Consider the following 26206-nt stretch of genomic DNA (forward strand, 5'->3'; position numbering starts at 1 on the left):
AGAAGAACAGGAACAGAAGAAGCGTACGCAATTATGCTGTCAAAACCATTCTTTGGTATGCGTGAACAAATAATGGTGTATAAATCACTAATTCTATGGATTTACTATTTAAGCACTTAAATACAAACACCTCTGAATGGAATCTGCTCTTTTAACTTCACACTAAGCAGAAAGCATGTTTTCAACTTCGGATTCTTTTTGCTGATTCACACAAATCTGTACAACATATTATCTGTGAAATATTTTCTTTACAGCAAGCGTGCAGTATCTTTACCTCAAAAACAGCTGGAGCCATTAAAGAATCTCCTAAAGAGCAGTCTCCAACAGCTTGCATGCTGTCACAGGGAGCATAGGAGCTGTAGTTGTAGTCAGCGTGAGCATCTTAACTCCTCTGCGAGTGGTAGTTCTGGTAATCTTGGCAATAATCATTATAGTTGTATGACTGGTACCGCTGCAATTCTGCTTTCAGTCTGAAACATGAGAAGTTGCATACAGTCAGAGAACAGAAACTGTAAACCCAGTTCTGAACTTAAACAATTTGTCAGCTTACATACTTCAAAACTTAAAAGGAAGCTTTCCTAAACAGTCACCTAAGTGACAGCTTAAGTCACAGCTCAAAACCTCATTTCTATAGAAGCAAGCATCCTCACCTTTGCCAATACCAGAAGGAATTGTTCTCATGGATTAACTCCAGAGCCTTGACATGGTTACCTGTACACATCAAGTATTTTTAGCGTTGGCATAAGCAAGCTGCTGCTAAGTCTCTGTGCTTTGCTAAAGATTGATTTAAGACCAGAGACATTTATCAAGCACAGCTGCTTTAAAGATGCAGTCTTAACCCTTCTATCTTTTGTTTGGTTAATTACTAGATCTTATTTCCAGAAAGAAGTGAATGGAGTCAGATTATCCATTTCAAAGAAGCATCTGACGCTGCCTGTCAGTTTGCCATGTCTACCTCCACCTGCTCAGTTTTTTTGTTTGTTTAAAGTCCATTAAACATTCAACAGCTGCCAACTATACCGCTCAGGTGAAGTCAGTCTTGCTTAACAACACAATCGCGATTCTTCAGCATGACGCCTTATTATTAGTGGGAGAATTACAAAATACACTGGTTCTTAAGAAGAAAGGGCCAGCTGATTAGCTTTCACTACTTTCCCTTTCAAGATTTTCTCAGGGGCAGCTTCAGACTAATGACAAGAACCAAGACAAGTGCTATCTGTACTAAAACTGAGGTACACTGCATAAAGAACATTCAGATAACCCAGCTGCATATTCAAAAAAATCCGCTGTTTAGACTTGTCTTCACTGATTCTGTACAGGCAGACCTCCTGTGGTTGCAGTGCCCAGTTTCTCTGACTTGAATTGGGGATGCAGACAAGTGAGTTCTATGCTTTTGGGGAAGAATACAAGCTGAAGGCATTCTGAAATAGCTTCCAAACTAAGCAAACATGAGGGACAAACTAATCCAATGGCTGGGTATTTCAATGCTAAGAGAGCACGGTACTCAGCCATTCAGAAACGTATTACTGATGTGTATTTTAATACCTACATTTGTTTCAATACTGCAAAGCTACACAAGTTCTAATAAAGAGGTAATCCATTGTCTTGTTACTGTAGTAAACAAACAGAAGATACATCATCTTAGGTCTTCTGCTTCCAACTGCACTCTTCCTACATACAGTTGTGTAGGGAAGGAAAATCTGAAAATACTGTTGACGTTCTTCTGGATAGCCGAAGCAAGAAAACATGTTTGTGGCTTATTCTTGTTTTCAAAATAAAACAATATTAATTTAATCAAAAAATTTTGGCAAAGAAGTTTGGACAGTGCTCTCTTGGAGAAGAGCATTTCCATTCTAAAGCAGAAGGAGGCAACATTTGCAGAATTATGCTAGGTAAACAGAAACAGAAGTGTCATTTTTTACTATTTAACAGAACACACAAGCTAACCTCATGAACATACTGAAATTGTTTATATGAAGTCCTGTTTTGTCAGTATCCTGGATCAGAGTTCATCAAATTTGGTATCAATTCTTTAACCGTTCAGAGACCTGAATTGCCTTAAATAAGTGATAGAACTGAGCCGGTAGAGTAAGAAACCCTCTCAGGAAGTGCTAAGCTTTAAACTCCCCATTGCCCTAAGCTCATGAAAAGCAAAGAATAGCATTCTAAACCTGTTCTAGTAATAACGCCTTTGGCTATCTCCCTGCGTTCCCATTTTTCCCCCCCACTTCTTTCCTGTCAACCCACTATAAAACTAGTTATGTGCTTCTCTCAAACTAGAGGGAAAGCTCTAAGAACAAGAACTCCCTAGCATATAAAACCACTTCTTGTCCCTTCTACCTTATGCAGGCCCAAACCTGAAAATATTTACCAATGCATTCAGCTTTGCTGCTGTTGAGAAACAAGGCTGGTTACAATGGCAGCTAAGCCCAAGTTGCGCTGTCTGGCTAGACTTAACAGTTGGATTCCCCCAGCCATCCTGAAGCAGGTTGATGAATCCAGGGAGTCAAAACATAGGACTTCTGCATTTCTGGTTTTGTAGACTGCATCGTGTGTACAGCCACTACAGCAAGGGCCACAGACTTTCCAAAGGCAGAGCTACAAGAATCTGATTATTTAGAATAACTGTATCAATGCACAACTCCTTGGTTACCTTTTAGAAATTCCTATGCTCAGCCGGATTCCTTTTCCCCCCAGGCCTGGTGCGTTCTGGCAGTCTTGCAGTGCCCTCATCTGATCACCTTGCTCACCAAATCTGACATAGGCATACCCTCTACTATTTTCAAAAGGGAGAAAACCAATTCTAGTATGCATAACAGTTACAAAGCTAACGAATTCAATTTCTGTCTTCTACAAAAAACAGAAGATAGCAGCTACTATAGCTTCTATTACTTAAGCAACCTCTCTGGCATGTGCACGTGCACAGAAAAGGCTTTCACCAAATTAAAAAACTTGGGCCAGAAGCAAAAAGCTTATTCCTTGGTAGCATTAAGATGCAACTCACTGAGAGCCAGCAAAACAATACATTTTAAGTGCTCTCTGCGTAAGTAATCAGATTCCATATTTCTGCATATACAGCAGTTAATCAGTTAGCACTAACCCACTCCTTTTGGAGCCACAAACTTTATTGGTCACAAACACCAAGAGCTGGCTGTAATTATCTGAACCAGTATTAACCGGTACCTCTGAACTCTTCAAACAAAAATATCTTTCAGGTGCTCTTAGAAGAACAACATCAATTGCCTGCAACAATTTGATGGCTTTGCTAAACGGAGCACTGAAAAGCACAGTGGTACAGTTTCTTTTGTAGCCTGTTCAGAAATTATAGCCCCGTGCCTACAGCTTCAAATCAGGCCAAGCTTACCAGCCCAACTCTTACAGCTTAAGTTCACTGCACTCGAATGCCTTCAAGACGTGCTTTTAGGAGCCATGGAGAAGAACCCTCTGGTAAGACCACCATTATAAAGTACTGAGTGTTGTTTTACACTTAAAATAGAACTATCTGTTACAGTCATTCATCAGCTTTCCCTAGGCTGCTGCTCTCTCACTACTGAATGTGATCCTGCTCTCAGTTTCCCACTAACTTTTTCCCCCAGCGTTTATGGCCTCTTTTCATCTATGACACTTTTAAGGGACTACACCGTGTTGAAAAATGCTGGTTAACATTTCCTTTTACACAAGGTGCCTCATCGAATTTTCCTGACTAAACCAGACCCCAGAACCTTAACTAGAAGAGGAAGCACACAAACACACACGCCTCCCTGGCCACCATATCTCCCCAAAACATATCTGTTCAGTAACAGACCAACTGTAAGAATACTGCGATTAAAATCAGTATAGCTCTATACACTGCTTTTGTTCGGGATTACTAGCTAATGTCCTTCCCCTTACCCCTTCTGGAATTAATACTGAATTCTGTACTCCAAAACGCGGTTCTTAAGTCATACAAATGACATTTAACAATCAGAATTTTTCCACACAGTGATCCTCAATAAAAACTTCAATCCTCTACTGCAGTCTTTCAACAAATTAAAGGAATACAAAACTGGCTAATAACTGTTCAGTGATTTTTGGACCTTTGTAGCACTAGAGTAACAGCAGTACACTCTGCAGCATAGTTGCAAGTACGTGGGAATAAGATACTCTCTCTCATCTCTTTTTTTCTCTGAAAAGTGTGAGGCCTCTATTTCACCCTACTAAAGATTTTACCACCAACTGTACTGCTAGCATTGAGACACTGCAACTTCTGTGCTTGTATGAGATGCAGGACAGGTTCCTTAAGGTGTCGCAATTTTTTGTCTAAACCTAGTGTTGAGATCAAAAAAGGGATTGCTACTAATTGCGTACGTATCAATAACCAGGACAGAAGACATGCTGCATATAGGAATTAAACTTTTTCTAAAGCTCTAGTACATGAACATATCAAATCCCGCAGATTTTTTCTAGTATGGTTTCAGAGGTCTTACTTGATGGACATAAGCGCACAAGTGAAGACAAAAGATACTCTGTTTACCTGAAGTACTGGTTTGGACCCCAAATGAAAAAGCTGGCTTTGCTTGCTCAGGTTCCTTCTCTGATGGTTTAACGAAACTGAAGTTGAACATAGGTTTTGCTGTGCTCTCTTCTTTTGTACGCTCGGACTTCCCAACTGAAAAGCTAGGCTGTGTCTTTGACTCTTCAGTGTCAGCTTTCTTTCCAAACACTAACGGAGCAGCAGTAGTGACAGAATCCTGCTTCTCTTCTGTCCTTCCCAAAATAAACTGTGAGGCAGCTGCAGACTCTGCACCTGAACACTCTGAGTGAACACCGAATGTAAATGATGGCAAGGCAGCATTTTGTGGACGCAGTCACAGTACCAAAACCTGCAGAAATAAGTGAATGTCAAGTCCGTAACCCACGGTGTATCTGCAGTACGTGAAGGTTTGAACTACATTCTAGTCCTGATCTTTCCAGTCAAAACTGTTTAACAAACAACCAACCAAACAGTAAAACAAACAAGAAAACCCCATGCTTCCTCTCTACATAAAACTTTTCACAATTGTGTTTTCTGCCCACCACCTGGCTTTAAAAAGTATACGAACTTCTTTGAAAGATCATGTTTTTAGTCTGAACTCCAAATGAACAACGTGTAGGGCATGTAAAGAACAAGCACGTCATTAATGAAAGCTTTTCTCTAAAAAGGATAAACTTATTCTTGGGGAAAAGTGTGGAAACAGATGTTATCTAGGCAATATTCCTACAGGAAAAACGAATAATTTTGCCACACCTCAAAGGAAAAAATAATTGTGCTTAACAGGTAAGAAAATAAAAAAAATCAGAGCAAACCAAAAAATAAATCACAGAATATGCATCCTCGTTTTAATCATTAAGTATTACCTTTGAGCTCTGCTTTGGTGCTTGGCTTTGCACTTTCACAGGCTACACACTTCGTGGCCTCTGCTTTGTTTTGAACCAAGCAGGTCTCCCAATCCCAGCTTCCTTCAGGCTTCTTGAATTTGTCTAAATCCAGAAATTCTCCAGAAGGAGCAGAAAATGCAGATGCACTGCTACTGGTCACAGGTGTTGGACCCTCTGTGAGACAAACAAGACAGTTAACCATCCTGTTTGAACATGAACTATAAAATGAACATTAACTTTTAAATTTGATTTGTCAAATCCCACAGAAATGTTCAAAACTACTCCGCAACTCCCCCCCCCCCCCGCCCCTGAAGAAAATAAAAGCCACCAAAAAACCCACAAAGAAACAAAGAAACAAACAAAAAAACCAGAGTGGAACTCAAAGCTTCCAAACAACACACAACTCTGTTCAGCACACAAGCTTCTGCTGCTGTTGACGACAGTGTAACCTCCATAAAGAGGCCTGACAGGTGCCTTTTAAAAAAAAAGGTGCCTTTTAAGAGAGAAGCAGAAGATAACGCTTCAAATTCAAAACCGGAAAGACAAGAATGGCTCTTCCCTTCCACGGCACACGCAGAAAACTTTTATCCTAGTATTACTTGCATCGCTCTTCCTCCTGACAAGTGCAACGTAACCGTGCAATTCACTGCACCATGGTCACAGTAAACCCCTCATTTCCAAAATTCCTCCTTGCAATGGCAAGAGCCTCAGACAAAGATGCCGACTGACCGCTCAGAGGTTGGAAGTCCAAGAGAATCAACTCTGTCTGAAATCCATTATCTTACCTCATGAAATTTCAGTCTTACCGCACAGGATGATTACAAAAGCCCGGTCTAGTCCATCTTAATTTGTTTCTTCCAGGATATATTTGCACAGGTGTTTTTCGATGTAATGGCATGTTAAATGACATTTAGAGTCAAAGTTAGAATTAGAATCGTATTTTAAAAACAATACAACCACGCTCAAAATCAATTACGGTCACACACAATGGGAAACAACCCAGTACTGCCCTGAAGAAGTTATCCAGCGGGTCACTCGCTTTCTTGAAGCCTACCACTGACCTTCATAGGCATCTCTCTGCTTTAGCTTAAGACTAGTTAAGACTACACTGTCTTGAAATCTGGCTTCACATCTCCCCTCAATTACATACAAACGGTGAGTAGAGGCATTTTGGCCACATTCTGTAATTTTTTTTACTTATTTTTTGAAAGAGAAAAACGCAGTCATTTTTAACTCTTTCTATGGAGTTCTCATTTTCGCCAGTGAAAAATCACTATGTTGTTTTTAAATTAAGTCACTCACTTCAGCCATCTTCCCTCACCAGCTGCAAAGCCGGGGGTATCTGCATTGATCCAGCTCCGTACTAATACATTTCACAATCAGTTCAATTTATGCGACAGGCTGGAACCTGGGCTGAGACCTCTGAAGTGCCTGTAAACCAATCCTGCAGACAGCCGCTAATCCATCAACCGTACCTGGGAATCGTGTTGCTTAAAATATTCCATATATGCAACGTACTTTTATTCTGTACAAGATTCACAGAGGCTAGGATGGAAACAACAGGAAAAAAAGGACCATACCTGGTTTCTCAGACTGACAGGCTACACATTTGTTATCTTCCGTCTTATTTGGTACAAGGCATATTCCACAGTCCCAAGAGCCTTTCGCCTTCTTAAATTTGTCTCCAAAGCCCAGAGTGGCTGTTGTGTCAGTGCTGCTCGAGGAGGATGTCACTGTCACCGAGCTGTCTGTGACCACTGGTCATGTCAGAGCAGGCATTACTCCCGTTCCAGGTTTTGGTGTCTCACATGCTATACATTTTGTAGCTTCCGGTTTGTTTTGGACAAGACATGTATCACAATCCCACGTTCCAGGTACTGTTTTGAATTTGTCTCCAAAGCCCAGCATCCCTGCTGGGGGCGCTGCTGGCTTTGAGGTGTCGCATTGACTTGAACTTACTGTCTGTTTCATACTCTCAACTGTTGAGGCTTTAGTAGCTTGACAAGTTACACATTTGTCCTTTATGTCTTTGTTTTGCAGAAAAGGGTCACATGTATCAGATTGCCAGTACGATGCTTGTTTAGAAGTCTCTTTACCTGCAGAAAAAGTTGTTATTGCAGGCCTAGTATAAACCACTGTGCTTGTTGTAGGTTGTGCAGACGTAGAAGAGCGTGTTTTCAACAATCCAAAGTCTAGGAAGCAAGAAAAAAAAGTCTTCCTGTTAGCGCAGCACCTCACTACATGTAACTAAGTGACTTTACTAGAGGGCAAAAATTTCAACTCAGGTGCCAATGGTTACAACTAGACATTCAGACCGAGCGCAACAGGAAGTCCCCAGAAATCTTATCTAAACGGATGAAATTTCATCTGCTGCACTGGGTCACAACAGAACATTTCGTTAAAGCTTCATTTAACTCTTTGTTTCCAAGCAAGCTTTAAATCAACATTTTCACTGGTCGATACAAGTACAAACAGACAGTAGCTGACTGAAATCTGACAGTCCAACGTGGAATGGAAATAATACAATTTGATTAAGACGCGATGCCCAATCGAATCAAATTTCTAAAGCTCCTCCTTCCGTAGCAGATGACTCAAATCTACTCCAGTAACTGTACAGAAGTTTGTACTCGGAGCAGCAATCCGTACGGTATTTTCCCACAGATGCTGAATATTAATTAAATAATAAAAACTCAAGACAATTGAACAACTGTCTAATTTTCTATAATCTTTTTCAAAATGCATCGGACACAGGACAACTCCTTATTTAAAAGGTGGCAATTTTAACAGAAAAGACAAGCTACTAATACAGAAAGACTAAAGGAAATGCATCTTAAACAGCAGCTCAAGTTGCTTGTAAATCTACCTTGAACATAGTTGTTTTGTGGTTTGTTGGTTTTTTTTTAGTCAAAAATGAAGTCTTTGAACAATGTGGATTTAGATTCTGCTTCTTTTAAACCGATAAAGAAAGTGAATGTCACTTCACTCAGAGGTCTTTCCTTAAACAAAATGCACAATGTATTTTCTCTCACTTAGCTCTTTCCAACAGAGAAATGTGCTGCCTTCTTAACAAGTATGTAAGTTAGAAGAAGACTTTTGGGAAAAGATCAAACTCAATAAAGCCCTTTTTCTTAAAAGATATCTTTTCCACAGACACACTTTATGAAACTGTTGAAAACAATTGCAATTGCTTAAAAACAAAATTCAGAAAAGGGTTTTTAACGTAAAACACTCCACTTCTGTTTGCAGTTTAAATTTTAATCCACAGGAGCCATTGTAAGCTAAGGCCCAAAGATTCGCAGCTTTCGCCATGTATTTGGAACTGAAGCTCTTTCCTATTCTTTCTTCACCTGGGCTGAAGGTGGGACAGGAGTGTTGAGCTTTACAAACATTTCCTTTTCAATTCCACAAATTGTATTTACTTAAAATGAAACACCGATTATCTGGCTAATTCTCTTAGTACCTCATTTACAATTACATCCTAACACGTAAAGGAGATGCAACCCATCTGCTTTTCATCTTGCAGTTTTACTTCCAGCAACAAACACCACTTAGAATAGAAGGGGGCAGATGCACCCTAACAAACGCAGCGCTTAATGTAATGCTCTCCTACATTCATATTTATAGCAGATACTCTATTAACCATAAGTCGTGTGTTGGTTTTTTTTTAATAAAAAATGCTAGCGTATTTTTTGCAGCATCTTTTTAAAAGGAGTTCATTATCTCTCCAGGATTTTTTAGAACGTCTAAGACGCTTCCTTCCTTTAAGACGTGGGCAGTGGTGAAGGGACCACCAGCAAAATCTTTGACCTCCTCTTTCTGTGTGTTGATGTTGGTTGAGGTGGTGGTGTCTTTTGAAACAAAAGAAAACAAAACCAGCTTTCACAATGTGACCTAGTTAGAGCAGATTATACTCACTTTTGTTAGAAACAAGAATTTCCAGCTTTCATGCTTCTCACATAAGAATCTTCACAAATTCTACTTACTTTGCAATGCTTTATGATTACAAGCAAAACAAAAAGCAACAAAACAAAACAAAAATTATAAAAGCAGATCTGTCACTGGAAAAATACTGCAGAAGTCCAACACTGCCTGGAATTGCTAGCATGCGCAGACAGGACAGATTGAAGATTTAATAAAGAAAAAAAGGAAAATCAGCACTTCAGATCTGAAGTGCTAAAGTTTCAGTTACCTAGGGTAAGAAAGGGCGTCACTGGAGTACCACTGGGTCCAGAAAGTTCTGCCGATTTTACAACGGGAACACTAAATGTAAACCCAATCTGCTATGAACAAGAGAGGTTTTTCAGATTCTCAAGCCACAGGAACTTCAATCGAATGCACACACAAAACCAAATCTGAAAGCTGCTCTTCACATTTGTAGCACGCATGCTGAATGACAAATTATAAGCCAGAAGCCTACATACTTTTCTCCATCAAGGCAGATTCTGCTTTAGTGTTCTGCAACAGCCTACTAAATGCCTAAGAAAAAAAGTCAAGCTCCTTTATTATTTTACTTACAGAAGACGTAGGTAGCACTTCTGCCTCAGTAGATTTCACAACTGGAGATGAAAACGCAAACTCAGGACTGCTAACAGTACTTGTTGATTGTATCTGTATTTTCAAAAGAATTAAAGGTTTATATTTAAGAGCAACAACTACTTGAATTCACTACCCAACAGAAGTCCCGCAGTGACGTCGAAAAACCTGATGTTTGAGTTATTTTGCAGATAAAAGTAATAATAAAACACAGGGAAGTTTCCAAGTGGGTATAGGACAATATCTTCAAAACCAAATTCCAGAAACTGAGAGGAAAAGCTGGAGATGCTACTTAGGTCTAAATGCACGGAAAAGCAAGCCAGGAAGCTGAAGAACGGCAAACTCAGCCCAATGATACTCCAAGAACTTCAGCAAACACCTCAACATGTTAAAGCAGCTGTCTACTTCAAACCGTACAAAAAATATTTCAAGTACTCTGGAACAGATTAATGTTTATTTTATTGCAATAATATGCCAATTATTGCACCCTAGGCTCATTCTATGTGAGGCTTATATGACCACGTTACCTCTAATTTAATAACTTAAATAAAGTTGTGGTTTAACCATTGCAGGCAACTAAGCACCACACAGCCACTCGCTCACTCCCTCCAAGTGGAACAGGGAAAAGAACTGGAAATAAAGAAGTAAAGTTGTTAAATTTGAGGTAGCATTAATGACTCATCGCATGTAATGGCTACCTGGAAAGACAAATGCCATAACCCTGTACATACTCCCCACTCCTTCCCCTTCTTTCCCCCAGCATTTATTGCTGAGCACGATGCTAAATGGTGTGGAATATCCCTTCGGTCCTCTGGGCTCCGCTGTCCTGGCTGAGTGCCCTCCCAGCCTCTTGTGCATCCCCGACCTCCTCGCTGGCAGGGCAGCGTGAGACACAGAAAAGGACTTGTCACTGTGTAAGCACTGCTCAGCAACAGCTAAATCACCAGTGCCTTACCAACACTGTTTTGCTCACAAATCTGCAACACAGCATCATCTAGCATCATCTACTACGAAGAAAATTAACTCTACCCCTGCCAAAACCACTATAAATAACGTGGCATAAAGTCCACACCCCCCTTCCCCCGCAGACTTCCACAGCATTTGAAGCAGTTATACAATCACGTTAAATGGGAGTTGGCAGGCTCTAAGACTGAGAGAAGCAGAATCAAAACATTTATGCCTTTTTCCCCAAACTGGCATACAACCCCAATTCATTCAGCTGCGTAGAAACTAATATTTGTTAGTTTCATGAGCACCACAGAAAAAGTCAACTCGCAATAAAGCAGTATACTCATTGTAAACATTATTTATAGCATAAAGATTTACCTTGCCCGCCGCCGTCGCTGCTGCATCTGCCATGCCTGCCGCCTCCGTTGAATTTGCCACGCTTGTCGTTGCCGCTGTTGACCTTGATATGTCCTTTCTCATCAGCAGGTATGGCATGCCCGCCGCCATTATTGGATATGTCAAGCCTGAGGGCACTGTTGAACACGTTATGCCTGACGTCGCCGTTGTATATATCATGTCCTCCACCTCCTCCTCTGATAGATCTGTCAAGTCCTCCACCTCCGATGGATCTGTCATGCCCTCCACCTCTGATGGATCTGTCATGCCCTCCACCTCTGATGGATTTGCCATGCCCGTCGCAGCTGCTGGAGTTGCCGTGCTCATTGCTGCTGTTGAAACAGCGCTCGGTGACGCTGAGACAGCGCTACTACCAACGAAACTAGAATTGAACTGAGGCAGCGATGCAGCACTGATGGGTAGGGGTATGTTCGGTAGCACTGGTTCCTCCACTTCCTAAAGTTGCAAATTTTAATTTTTCTTATACAAGACATACTACTTTCTCACCCCATCGCACCCAATTTATTAACAAAATTAAATAGAACAAAAATCCATACAAATTAAGAGAAAGCAAGTTTCCAGAAGAAATCCCGATCTCCCCACCTCTGTCTACCACGTCATTTTAATTTATGGCAGGCCTGCTTCCACATTATACTCTATTCAACAACTGTACAGCAAGAACACTGAAAGTTAACTCAAAACCTGTGCAGAACAGAGACGCACAGATCACATTTTTTTTCTTTCTTTTCTATACTTTAGTCATCAAAGCTCTAGAGAAGCATCATCCTTTCTAACTACCCTCGCATGGCTTCAATTAAGAGTACACTCTCAAGACAAGTGAGAAAGTGTTCCTCTTGCAAAATTAGGCAGGATAGCTGCCAAAGTTTCTAAAGTCATTACAGCAGTGAACGTGGAAAAAGGTAATGTTTAAAGAAGCAGGTAGGTTCAACAACCAAACTAAACACAAAAAGCACCAAAGAAAGTCAGACTAGCAGCACTGAAGATTGTGTTCTGGTAAATACAGTCTATACCATGTATCAGGATGCAAATATAAAAATCAGAAGAGAGCCTCTTAACAACTTCAATTTTCATCCCTGCCACTTACTTTATTTGATTACTAAGATTGGATGAGTTATGTTTTAAATGGCATAGAAAATCTGACCGAAATTTGTACAGTACTATCATGATCTACTTAGAAATGACTAGGCAGGGATGTAAGTTGGTACTACTGATATTCAGTGCATCCTGTAGCTTACATCTGTTTCACAGTTTTGATTTGAAAAGTTTATGGAACTTTTGATATTTGGACCATTATTTTATTTGCGTTACAGGAATAAACAACAGTGTTTACGATTTCTTTATATTGCATCATCCAGAAGTCCCATTTAATGATTTGAAACTTAAATTAACTTAAATACTTAATATTAACTTAATATTAATTAAATACTTAATGTTAACATAAATACTTAAATTAACTTACAGGCAGCTTATATAACATCCAATAAAAGAAAAAATAATCTGAATATTCATGGTCATAGTTTTATGGAATAGATTTTTCCTATTAAAATGAGAAAAAAACTCTCTCACAATGAGTTTGGTGAGTATCAAAAACTGAGTCATCGTTAGCAGACATGCAGAATGCTCTCTTCTACTACTCTTTTTCACACTCTTGGCCTGTATCTTTCTGTATGACTTAAATATGAAACCAAAAATTAAGCTTTTTTTTTCTTTTTATACTTGGCACTCGTTTCAAGTATCATTCCTGTAGAAAAACTATACAAACCTTCACCAAAACTTCTCTTCCTAGGACTCATTCATTCAATTGCTAACGAGAAATGTTATAGTTTGAAGAATCTGAAGAGAAGGTAAGAGAATTAAAAATTTCAAAATTACATAAGCAAAGTTCAGGTATTCAAACACAGGAAATCAATTGGAGCCTGCTCTGAAACCCACAAGAAAACAAAAACAATGCAAAAATAAAGCGGTATTGTTATAATTTACTATGATGAAAAGGACATACATAAGTGCACCGTTCACATGGGAACAATGACTAAGCCAGAAGACCTGAAATAGAAGAGCTGATTTAGATTGTTATTTTCCAGTGCTTCCTTTAAATAGGACTGGTTCTCTGATTCTGCGATGCACGTGTATCTTTTGCAGGGATATAAAAGAACAGCTCACAAAAATACAGAAAGAGTGCACATATGCACACATACACATGGGAAACACTGCCAACAGCTCTGATAGAATAGGGACGCCTTAGACTTGTGTGGCAAGGTAATATGGCCTAAGCTTCAGAAGCAGCTCTGGCTTTCGTGTGGCCATCAGCAGGAACAGCAGAGGTGTTTGGGTATGCCAACATTCCAGAAGTCTTTTCAGACATGAATACAGATCCCTTTTGTAAGGCATACAAAGGCATTTTTCTGGTACTTAAAAAAGCCTAGCACATAACCAGAAAGATATCCTAATCCAAGAGCAAATGGGGAAAAAATAACCCAAACCAGAAGTGGAATAGGGAATAACTCTAACAAAAGTACTATGGCAAGAAAATGAAGTATGCCTGGAAAAACCGTGACATCAAAGCTTATCTTGCAGCCAATCAGTCAGTCAGTACAAAAGTGCATTAGATCGCACTGGAAGACACCAGGTCAAACTCCCACAATACTGAGGAGGAGAACTGGTCTAAACTTGTCAAATACTTGACAACAGCCTGCTTAGCACTGTAACTGCATAGAGGAAGACAGATCCCTAAGGCATATGCTCAGACTTTTCTCTAATCCGAACTGTCAATCCATTAGAATTCTGAAAAAAGTCTTACATCAAAATAGATCTTCATTCAGACAACTATCGCTTGCCCCTAACAGCCCATATTCCTCTTTCTGTTAACACCTGTGAGCTTCAAGGGGGCAAAGACAGTTGTCAGCCTTCAAGCAAGTCTAATCTACAATTGGACTCAGGATATAAAATATATATATATATACACACACACACATAGATATATAGCATTGGTGGGCCAGAGATTTACTGAGTATTCCAACTCAACTGTCCAAAGGGACTCTTGCCAGCAGATCAGTGTGGTGCTCCTGCTCCAGAACATGGCACCCAACAGAGACCAGCATCACAAAAAACACTACCACCACTACCTACTCTACAAACAAAAGGTAGGGCACTGCAATAAACTTTGTGAACGAAATCAAAAGCAGTATGAGTTTGCTGTATCTCCTTCCTAAATGGAGAAGTAGAAAGGAGTTCTAACAGAGACAATTTAGAACAGTTTGAAAAAAACATAATTAAAACCCAGCACCTGATTGCACCTGTACCAGAACCTTAAAGCCAGTCGCTTCCACCCCTGAAAAGGTGGTTGTTGTGAAGTCCAACTTTTAGATGCCAAAACAAAGTGTTGAGTTCTTTCTGCAAGCCAAAGAATGCCCATGGTCACATAAGAATTGCTTGGCAGATGAGCATAGAGTCGACAAAATTCCCTGCTACTGTTCTTTGAAAAGAGCAACCCCCTAAAAACCGAGTGCAAAGTCCCTTAACTCAAGCATTATTACCCAAAACACCATTTGCCCAGAAGGAAAAGCCATCAATATTATCTGGAGGATAACTCATTTGACCTAAACCAAGAAAGCAGTATAACACAAAGCAGTCTCCTCAAGAAGAAATTCAATTAATTCTGCTGGATTTTTTTTATTTTAGAGATGAGTTAGCATTTGGCCTCAAATGATCCTAAAGAACACATGGTCTTCATGTGAACTCAAAGCAGACAATTAACTTCATCATTGTTGTGGTTTAACCCGGCTGGCAGCTAAACACCACACAGCCGTTCGCTCACCCTCCCCCCTCCCTCTCTGGGATGGGGGGAGAGAAACGGGAAAGTGAAGCCTGTGAGTTGAGATAAAGACGGTTTATTAAGACAGGAAAATAATAATAACAATAATAATAATAATAGTGATAATGGTAATAGTATTAACAATAATAATGTGTAAGAAAACAAGTGATGCACAATGCAATTGCTCACCACCCGCTGACCGATGCCCAGCCTATTCCCGAGCAGCCGGCACCCCCCACCCCGGCCAGCCACCCCTATATATTGTTTAGCATGACGTCAGATGGTATGGAATACCCCTTTGGCCAGTTTGGGTCAGCTGTCCTGGGTCTGTCCCCTCCCAGCTCCTGCTGCACCCCCAGCCTGCTCGCTGGCAGGACAGAGCAAGAAGCCGAAAAGTCCTTGGCCTGGTGTAAACACTGCTCTGCAACAATTAAAACATCAGCATGTTATCAGCGCTCTTCTCATCCTAATCCAAAACATAGCACCCTACCAGCTACTATGAGCTACTTAACTCTGTCCTAACTGGAACCAGGACAATCATGAAAGGAGTATTAAAAAAAAGAATAATAAATCATAAATCTTCCTCCATGTTTTTGCTTAAAAAATAAAGAAAAAAACACATCAATAAACATCCTCCTGAACTGTAACTCACTTCCCCTACTTCACCTTCTAAAGAATGCTTCAGAAAGAATCATCCCATTAGGACAGAGCTTTCAAACTGCAAGCAATTAAATAGCTAAAACTAATAGCTTTTCCCCTAGGGAACATTAGGAGGGACAAATTATTTTGTTATAAGTAAACTGAGTTATAAACCATGAAATATCTGTCAAAGCAAAATTTGTAACGCTACAGATTTAGTTAAACTACAAAATGAGCCATATTTCCTGTAGAAGGAAAAAATTAGGCCTCCAATAGCAAAGATCCTTTCTGTGGATACAGCATTATAACGTGCCTCGTTTCCCATCTTCGTATCCTACTCAGAAGATAAACTTGGGATAAAAAGTGGTCTATCAGTACTTTTATTCTTGCTCATCTTCCTTCCGTTCATAAAAACAACAATTTTCTCAAAGTTCTATTGATCTTCAAACACAATCCAGACTTTGCAGCTCCCTCAAAATACAAAATTTTCATTGGATTTCCCATTCCTTTTACTGAGAACTGTCACCACCTTTCAGGTGCAGACCGTACTGAAAAAGGAGATTTCTTTCTTCCTTCAAGTAAGTTTTAAATTAATAGATGTCATACCTTTCAGATGGTTCTGCTCGCTGTTCTGCAGGCAAAGTCTTCTCTCTCATCCCCTGCAAGTTAAGTTTAGTTCAAGACTTAGCTGAATATGTTCAGAATACACAAAGTACCAACAACCACTTCATGTGTTTTTTTGTGGTTTTTATTTTATTTATTTATTTTTAATTTTATAGCACTGAATACACCTCACCTACTTAACGTTGTTCCCTAATTCAGCATTGTGGGTACAGTTCAGTTAAATTTTGGGGCTAAAGTAAGCATCACTGCTTCACTCAGCATTGAGGACAAACTGATAGAACACTAAATCAAATTTGTCAAATCCTCTAACAAAGAAAGTAATTACTTTAAACAAAATGACAAAAATTGTGTGTGGGGGGGAGAGTTTTCATCAAAACTTGTGTTTGCCAACCCCGTAAAAGGGACATACTTTTCTGTTTTCTATCATTTATCAACAAACAAGAAAAAAAAAAAAAACTCTACCCCCACAAAAAACTAAGCAGTTGCTGCTAGAAAGTTGCTGCAAAGCTTTTTGTTTCTGGCCCAAGTTTTTTAATTTGGTGAAAGCCTTTTCTGTGCACGTGCACATGCCAGAGAGGTTGCTTAAGTAATAGAAGCTATAGTAGCTGCTATCTTCTGTTTTTTGTAGAAGACAGAAATTGAATTCGTTAGCTTTGTAACTGTTATGCATACCAGAATTGGTTTTCTCCCTTTTGAAAATAGTAGAGGGTATGCCTATGACAGATTTGGTGAGCAAGGTGATCAGATGAGGGCACTGCAAGACTGCCAGAACGCACCAGGTCTGGGGGGAAAAGGAATCCGGCTGAGCATAGGAATTTCTAAAAGGTAACCAAGGAGTTGTGCATTGATACAGTTATTCTAAATAATCAGATTCTTGTAGCTCTGCCTTTGGAAAGTCTGTGGCCCTTGCTGTAGTGGCTGCACACAGGATGCAGTCTACAAAACCAGAAATGCAGAAGTCCTATGTTTTGACTCCCTGGATTCATCAACCTGCTTCAGGATGGCTGGGGGAATCCAACTGTTAAGTCTAGCCAGACAGCGCAACTTGGGCTTAGCTGCCATTGTAACCAGCCTTGTTTCTCAACAGTAGCAAAGCTGAATGCATTGGTAAATATTTTCAGGTTTGGGCCTGCATAAGGTAGAAGGGACAACAAGTGGTTTTATATGCTAGGGAGTTCTTGTTCTTAGAGCTTTCCCTCTAGTTTGAGAGAAGCACATAACTAGTTTTACAGTGGGTTGAAAGGAAAGAAGTGGGGGGGAAAAATGGGAACGCAGGGAGAAAGCCAAAGGCGTTATTACTAGAACAGGTTTAGAATGCTATTCTTTGCTTTTCATGAGCTTAGGGCAATGGGGAGTTTAAAGCTTAGCACTTCCTGAGAGGGTTTCTTACTCTACCGGCTCAGTTCTATCACTTATTTAAGGCAATTCAGGTCTCTGAACGGTTAAAGAATTGATACCAAATTTGATGAACTTTGATCCAGGATACTGACAAAACAGGACTTCATATAAACAATTTCAGTATGTTCATGAGGTTAGCTTGTGTGTTCTGTTAAATAGTAAAAAATGACACTTCTGTTTCTGTTTACCTAGCATAATTCTGCAAATGTTGCCTCCTTCTGCTTTAGAATGGAAATGCTCTTCTCCAAGAGAGCACTGTCCAAACTTCTTTGCCAAAATTTTTTGATTAAATTAATATTGTTTTATTTTGAAAACAAGAATAAGCCACAAACATGTTTTCTTGCTTCGGCTATCCAGAAGAACGTCAACAGTATTTTCAGATTTTCCTTCCCTACACAACTGTATGTAGGAAGAGTGCAGTTGGAAGCAGAAGACCTAAGATGATGTATCTTCTGTTTGTTTACTACAGTAACAAGACAATGGATTACCTCTTTATTAGAACTTGTGTAGCTTTGCAGTATTGAAACAAATGTAGGTATTAAAATACACATCAGTAATACGTTTCTGAATGGCTGAGTACCGTGCTCTCTTAGCATTGAAATACCCAGCCATTGGATTAGTTTGTCCCTCATGTTTGCTTAGTTTGGAAGCTATTTCAGAATGCCTTCAGCTTGTATTCTTCCCCAAAAGCATAGAACTCACTTCTCTGCATCCCCAATTCAAGTCAGAGAAACTGGGCACTGCAACCACAGGAGGTCTGCCTGTACAGAATCAGTGAAGACAAGTCTAAACAGCGGATTTTTTTGAATATGCAGCTGGGTTATCTGAATGTTCTTTATGCAGTGTACCTCAGTTTTAGTACAGATAGCACTTGTCTTGGTTCTTGTCATTAGTCTGAAGCTGCCCCTGAGAAAATCTTGAAAGGGAAAGTAGTGAAAGCTAATCAGCTGGCCCTTTCTTCTTAAGAACCAGTGTATTTTGTAATTCTCCCACTAATAATAAGGCGTCATGCTGGAGAATCGCGATTGTGTTGTTAAGCAAGACTGACTTCACCTGAGCGGTATAGTTGGCAGCTGTTGAATGTTTAATGGACTTTAAACAAACAAAAAAACTGAGCAGGTGGAGGTAGACATGGCAAACTGACAGGCGGCGTCAGATGCTTCTTTGAAATGGATAATCTGACTCCATTCACTTCTTTCTGGAAATAAGATCTAGTAATTAACCAAACAAAAGATAGAAGGGTTAAGACTGCATCTTTAAAGCAGCTGTGCTTGATAAATGTCTCTGGTCTTAAATCAATCTTTAGCAAAGCACAGAGACTTAGCAGCAGCTTGCTTATGCCAACGCTAAAAATACTTGATGTGTACAGGTAACCATGTCAAGGCTCTGGAGTTAATCCATGACAACAATTCCTTCTGGTATTGGCAAAGGTGAGGATGCTTGCTTCTATAGAAATGAGGTTTTGAGCTGTGACTTAAGCTGTCACTTAGGTGACTGTTTAGGAAAGCTTCCTTTTAAGTTTTGAAGTATGTAAGCTGACAAATTGTTTAAGTTCAGAACTGGGTTTACAGTCTCTTGTTCTCTGACTGTATGCAACTTCTCATGTTTCAGACTGAAAGCAGAATTGCAGCGGTACCAGTCATGCAACTATAATAATTATTGCCAAGATTACCAGAACTACCACTCGCAGAGGAGTTAAGATGCTTACGCTGACTACAACTACAGCTCCTATGCTCCCTATGACAGCATGCAAGCTGTTGGAGACTGCTCTTTAGGAGATTCTTTAATGGCTCCAGCTGTTTTTGAGGTAAAGATAGTGCACGCTTGCTGTAAAGAAAATATTTCACAGATAATACGTTGTACAGATTTGTGTGAATCAGCAAAAAGAATCCGAAGTTGAAAACATGCTTTCTGCTTAGTGTGAAGTTAAAAGAGCAGATTCCATTCAGAGGTGTTTGTATTTAAGTGCTTAAATAGTAAATCCATAGAATTAGTGATTTATACACCATTATTTGTTCACGCATACCAAAGAATGGTTTTGACAGCATAATTGCGTACGCTTCTTCTGTTCCTGTTCTTCTGATTTGCTTTGCTTAAAGCAAATTAAACAGTTGTTGTAAGTGGTCTTATCGTGGTCAATGTATTAGTTGTGACCTCCGGAGGTCCCTTCCAACCTGTACTGTAATATTGGCTTTCTTCTAAAAATAAGTAGATAAAATGCCATCTATCCTTGTAGTTGTAGGAAGAAGGAATGGGTTGAGACTGCAGCACTTTGAATCTGTGATGCTTTCTGAAATGAGTTATGATTAAACTTAGCCTTTTCTGTCTTTCAGGAATCTTCAGTTATGACTGCAATCAGTGATGACCTAATTACTGACGGTAATAAGGGTTCTATCATTGTCACTTGAGTTTAGCCATCCTTGTGCCTTTTAACAATACAAGCCAACCTCTACTGGATGAAGAACATCTTGAAAATTCAGCTGAGGTCAAACCTCTGTGGGGTTGATCTGCAATCAGCTGGGGTTTTAAAGCTGATACAGCATACACTGACCGCATCAAGTAAAACGGGACACTGTCAATGCTTCGCAGCAGGTTTCTTGTACCTGTGCCTTCATTCCCATTTGAAAATGGTCTAAGACAGAATTTTGTTCTTTGTATTGGTTCCGCTAAACAGATTTTATATTAGAAACTCAGTAATATGCAAAAGCTTTGTTCTCCACCCTGAGGTAAAAGCTTATGTTGCAGATTCCAAAAGGAGGATTCAGCTTGCACTTACAAATACGGTACAAAACATATTTGTGTCCTGGAAGGTTTGCAAAGTTCCTCACGTGGAGGCATTTTGTGTTAGTGTTTAGAAACTATCCTATGTAACGTGTATTGCCGTAGAAGTGAATTAAATGACTCTTGGGAGGGTTTCATGGCTGATTATCCGTAAACGTTATCTTTACTATCTTAAACATTGTCTTTGTCTTTATCTTGAAAGACAGTTCTAGTCCCAGCCTTCTAATATACAAATTCCCAAAAGTTGGAGTTGTGAGGCTCAAAATTTTAGAGGACTAAATACCTCACTAAAATTAGTAGATCTAATAGCTTATTACACTTAGCTTAAAATACATTTTATTAGCCATTTCACGTGAAGTTTTTTTGTGCGCATGCCTCAGATTTGATACTTGGACTTACCAGGCTTTTATTTTCAGATCCACAGCTCTACTTGGATGTTGATGAAATGAACAGACAATTCACGGAGACAAGCGAAGAACTCTACGATTCACTCATGAATTGTCACTGGCAACCTCTGGATACGGTCACTTCTGAAATCCCCTCTGCTATTTAAGTGTCTTCTAGAGCATGACCGTTATGGCCAAAGTGCTAAAACTACATTTCTTCTACATTATTCTAGCTCATAAGTTTTAAAGCACAATGATAGGTTGGGTTTTTTTTGCTATGCTTTTGACAGTTTCTGTAATCTTTTTGTTCATCACTCCCTTCTTGGAGCATCATGAAGTCATGTAAATATTCGAGAAATGTAAAGAGGTAAATGGGGTCTAAAGATAGACTTGCCTGTGTAAATAAAAGATTTGTTTCTGCAAACCTGCCAGCAAGGGATTTTACTTGTACCTGTGTGCAGCACGTTCTCTTCCGGCTTATGGAATTTAACAAGGTAGTAAGGGTATTTCATCTGTCTTTATTTTTATATGGGCATTAGGACACAAGCAAAATCTAGCTTCCCCTTGTTTTCCTGGTTCCTTAGGTAAGCGACAAGCCAAGCCTTTCATGTGCTTGCTTAGACTGGAAGTATGTATGGGAGACACTCACAGGCCTTGCTATGGAAACACCTGTGCCCACTTTTTCCTGCAGGCTGCTGGCTCTAACTGTACTACTGATACATGCTAGGTCAGCTAAAATTGGCTTATAAATAGGGTATGTTAAGCATATGGAAGTGTAGACTTCAACTGCCATAGCTACAAACATCCCGTGGAATGAGGATGATGTCTGCTGGCACTCTCTGCATCAGCATTCAGTTTTCCCTTGCCCTTCTTACTGTTAGACTTCTCAGCTGACGCTTTACAGCGAAGAAATTGCTACAACATAATCCGTGTTCTTAAACCTAAAAAAAAAAATCTTGGAGAAAACAACTTGCTGGTTTTCCCTCCTTGCTGGCAAGGAGAAAAATAGTCCACCAGGAACAACAAAAAAATCCTAGTAACAGCTCCTTAAGTTATACCCTCTGCTACCCTCTCTGATTGCTCTGGTCTTCCTTCATTCGTGGTAATGAAGTTTTTAAAGCTCTGGTAGAAGGATGACAGCACTCAAGTCAAAGGAGATGAGAGCAATGAGGAAAGCTTTGCTTTAAGCTAGAGCAGTCTTGCGAGTTGCTGCCTTTATGCTGTTCTTATCTTGAAGGGTACAGAGTCTTTTCCAGTCATAGGGACTCCATAACCCTATGAGTATGGAGAAATAGTTGCTAATTAACAGTGTGTATAATAAGTAAGTGAGGCTGGAAACAAAAGAATATTCCTCCAAGAAAAAAAAGGAAGCAGAAATTACTGTACTTAATAGCTGGGGAAGCTGTTAAAGCTAGTTGACACAGTTCTGGTACTGCCGTGTGTGTTTTGGGGGCAACATAAACCATAATTGCTGTGATGGCAGGTAAGAATCCAATTCTTTTTTATGGCTTAGTGTAGTCAGTGAAAGCAGTGGTCCTAAGCTGCATGCTGTTCTTAAATGTAATGCAAATTCTCTTTTGTGACTCCTCAGTACTTCCAGGTTACTTGTAGCTGATCACCAGCAACTGCTTCTGTTAGCTATTAGCTGTTGGGTTTTTGCTAGGAATACTTTCAGTCCTGAATTGAAATGATGACATCCTGAAACAGAAGAGGCTCTTGGAGTATTGTAGGAAGCACATTCTTCCTGGTTCTAGTGCAGGTGTACACGTAGGAGGAGACAGAAGGCAAAGAACCTCACATAGGTGGAGGGGGTGAGGTGGCATCACAGTTAGAGCTGTTGCAGTTAACTCTTCCCAAAGCATGAAAGCAACGTGGCTGGGAACAGGGATTTGTTGGGTTGCTTCTTTGTGTGAGCCAGGGAGTCTTTTGAGGGGCAGATTAATAAGAATATGACACAAGGTAGAGGTGGAATAGATGAAGCAAAGAATCTGGGTGGGAAAAGGGTTGCTTGTACGTGTCTATGGAATTGTTTCAGGGGACTGAGCTGGGGCAAATTCAAGATAATAGATGCAGCCTCCTTGAATTTGGATGGCAGTGCTGAAGCTTCAAAACCTTACAAGGTTTGATGCCACTTCAATTGTAGTGCATAGCTGTGGTACTTGAGCTCAGAAGTGCAAACTGCACAGGATTTTTTTATCTATTTTCTTCAACGTGAGCAGCAAAACATCTTCCAGGAATGTGCCTGGGTGCTACGCTGCTTTGACACGGCTTGCTTTGCATCACCAAACACAGTAGTTAGGTTGCATCGAGTACTTTGTGGAAACATTCATTGTGTTGTCACCCAGAAATGGGATGCTACAGATGTGTGTTGGCCCGGCAGTATCAGTGCTGGTTTTTGGCCTTTGAGAGGTTGGTCCATAACATGTGACCTGTGTAACGAGAGGCCCACATAGATTGGTGACTTCATTAAGTCTGATGCTGTGGTGGTGTGTGACCCAAGGCCCTGAACGTCAGAAAATCAGGCTGTGGCCACCTATTTTATGCAGACTTTGCCTATTAACAAGGTCTCTACACTGTACGTTAGAGACGTGCGCCTCCTTTTCCGGACTAGATAGCGAAAATACCAGTTTTGTAGTTCAGTGAATGAGATTGGTTGGGCTGTTTGTTCTCCAGAGCTGAAAAATGTTGGGAGTGTATTCTCTTGGAGTCCACAGAAATGAAAATGATGAGAGGAAGAGAACGTTGGTTGCAGCCCGCGTGCTGCTGTTATAAAGTAGTTCTCTGATGTCTTTTTCCCTCTGCTGAGACTTATCAGCCTATCGTCCTTTCCTGTTAGGAGCGCATACCTGGCTTGGGATGGTGTGCGCAGTGCAGATTCTTTACCGTAAGAGCACAGTGAATGCCAGACTTCTTCCTGTACTGCCGTGTTAACCGTGAGTCACAAATTCAGGAAGCAGTGATTGCATCGGAACTGCTAGAATGCTTTGCGGAGTCTTTTTACTGGGTAAACTTCACAGCTGCAGTTACAACTTCCAGCCTGTGTTAGCTGAACACATCGTACTGGTGCCCGCCATCAGTTTGACAAAGATGGGATTGCAGTAGGAACTTGCTTTCTTCCTTCTTTTTAATTAAACAAGTCTTTGAAGCAACTTTTCCAACACCGCCATACTTCACTTCTTCCAGTTATTTTCTGTTTTACTTAGCTGAAATGTTTTTTTTTCTTCCAAGCTTGAGGAAGTTTTCTACAAGAATGTCCCGTAATGATTTCATAAACTCTTTTCGTTGTACCTAGCTGCAACAGAGAGTGCTTTTATTCAAAAACCTGCTGGTTTTCTCTTCCAAGAAGTAGTGGGGTTTTTCCTATCTCTTCACTGATGGGAAAGGCTGTAGGACAGTAGCTTGAGGGGCTACTAATGCTGTCATCAGTGAGCCGGGAAAAGGCAGGAGTCCGAAACGGGTAAAAAGTACTTAAAAGGATACCAAAAGAGTAAATGGTACTTAAGCCGTGGATGTTTCTTTTTGCAGGGATGCTCTGGACTAACCGCTTCTTTCTAGCACTACCTCAAAGTAACTTGCAGATAGAACTCACAGGGAAGGTTGATCAAATGGTGATGATCGCTGTCATTCTGCTGGACACGCAGATACTTGCCTTTCGTTTTGGCTCATTTTTAATACCAATTAACTTCAGTGCCTCGCGTTAATAGACACCGTTTGACTGCATCGGCAAATGTTTCTGAGTCGTGAGTGTCATTAAAGGCCTGTCACCCTATGGAAATCCTTCTAAATAAGAAAAATGGCATTCAAATAAATAAATAAAGCAGCGTTTGAACTTATGAGCAAACCTAGCGTAGCTGCCTTTGACGCTGATCTGGAGGAGAAAAATCACGTTATCACACTACTATGGTTGCCTTAATAGGTTTGGTGTACATGAGGGAGGGAAGTATTATGTGATGTTTGCCTAGCTATTACATGGCCGATGCAGGAGGGGTTTTAGTCAGTTCCCTGAGCACGTATTGTTGCAGAAGTCGGTGATTTCACTGCCCAATGTCTGTTATTAAGGGCACGATTCATGTCCCGTTATCGTTTTTATTCTTTATTTATGTGTTTATTTTCTGGGGCGGCGATCTGTCACGATGCCCATCGTTCCCCTGCCGTGGGGTAGAATTTAGCGTGACGACTGCCTCCCGGACCAACGGGGCCACGAATCCGGCCTAAAACACTGCTTGTGCGTTGGTTGTCGGCGTGGGGGCTGTTGGTTGTCGGTGCGGGGGTATCGGTTGTCGGTGCGGGGCTTTTCTGACGAGCACTGTGGGCTCGGGGCGCCGTCCCACGCCCGGCGCGGTGCTGCGGCACACCAGCGGTCGGCGCCACGGCGCGGGGAGGCTCTGGAGGTGACTCCTAGCCCCGTGCTTACGGTGGCCGGGCCGGGGTTCATTATGGCGGCCGGGTCCTGAGGGCGGGAGCGGGAGGGCGGCGGGACCGGGACGGGACCGGGGCGGGGCGAGGAACGGGAGCGGCAGCGGGAGGGGGGGGCGCGCGTTCCCGTGAGGGGAGGGGGCGCGCGAGGGAGGGAGGGGGAGGGTGTGAGAAACACTCCGTAGCCAATAACTTGGGCTCAGGCGAGGAGCTCGGCGAAGCAGGAATTTATTCGCGATCGCAGTGGCGGGCGTCCCGTCCGTGCGAGGACTACCGCACACCAAATTTCCCTGGTGTATTGCCAAGCACTTCCCCGTGCAAGGGCTTACCATACACCACATTTCCCGAGACTCTTCCTTTCTCTCCCTTATCTCACGCTTCGTCCGTCTCCGGCCGCGCCCCTCGCGGAGCTGCGGAACCGCGGATCAGGACTCCACACTCGCTCCGTACAAAAGTACGTCTCAATCACACGGCACACAGAGTCTCACCCGACCCCCAAGGCAATACTTCCTATTTCTTACCTTGGTCTGTGCACAGAGTTACCGGATCAATTCTCAAAGCCGGAGTGCCTGCCTTCTTCCCTTCCCCACTCCTTCACGGATCCTGCCTCTTTCATCAGTCTCGGGCCCTCTGTCAGCTCTCCGCAGAACCGCCGCCGTCGATGCACAGGACCGCTGAAATCAGCGGGGCATGCCTTCCTGCTGCTGCGGCGGTGGGGCTCCCCAGTAGGCGACTGGCTCCCGGACGAGCCCCCAAATTGTGAGAAACACTCCGTAGCCAATAACTTGGGCTCAGGCGAGGAGCTCAGCGAAGCAGGAATTTATTCGCGATCGCAGTGGCGGGCGTCCCACGAGCA

General features: G+C 41.2%; 1 protein-coding gene and 3 long non-coding RNA genes across 5 annotated transcripts; 1 reads left to right on the forward strand and 3 right to left on the reverse strand.

Moving 5' to 3' along the window:
- Positions 1-389: 389 nt before the first annotated feature.
- On the reverse strand, positions 390-5688 carry LOC310905368. The gene is made up of 3 exons (XR_014588974.1): positions 5377-5688; positions 1550-1611; positions 390-470 (listed from the first exon to the last, which is right to left on the reverse strand). It is a non-coding gene; the product is annotated as an uncharacterized lncRNA (long non-coding RNA).
- An 870-nt stretch (positions 5689-6558) lies between these two features.
- Positions 6559-9998, reverse strand: LOC310905369. 2 transcript variants are annotated; one of them, XR_014588975.1, is made up of 3 exons: positions 9913-9998; positions 9587-9677; positions 6559-7589 (listed from the first exon to the last, which is right to left on the reverse strand). It is a non-coding gene; the product is annotated as an uncharacterized lncRNA (long non-coding RNA). The 2 variants fall into 2 exon arrangements; XR_014588976.1 differs by lacking the exon at positions 6559-7589 and adding an exon at positions 9189-9245.
- A 1271-nt stretch (positions 9999-11269) lies between these two features.
- On the reverse strand, positions 11270-25994 carry LOC310905367. The gene is made up of 4 exons (XR_014588973.1): positions 25872-25994; positions 16352-16404; positions 13058-13128; positions 11270-11730 (listed from the first exon to the last, which is right to left on the reverse strand). It is a non-coding gene; the product is annotated as an uncharacterized lncRNA (long non-coding RNA).
- LOC310905622 (uncharacterized protein C6orf52) lies at positions 19451-21324 on the forward strand. The gene is made up of 3 exons (XM_083852144.1): positions 19451-19574; positions 20101-20146; positions 20965-21324. Exons 1-3 carry the CDS (start codon positions 19515-19517, stop codon positions 21099-21101), a joined length of 243 nt encoding a protein of 80 aa, XP_083708270.1. The 5' UTR covers positions 19451-19514; the 3' UTR covers positions 21102-21324.
- Positions 25995-26206: the final 212 nt, after the last annotated feature.

Source organism: Anser anser (genome assembly GCF_964211835.1).
Source record: "Anser anser genome assembly, chromosome: 11".
NCBI classification, from domain to species: domain Eukaryota; kingdom Metazoa; phylum Chordata; class Aves; order Anseriformes; family Anatidae; genus Anser; species Anser anser.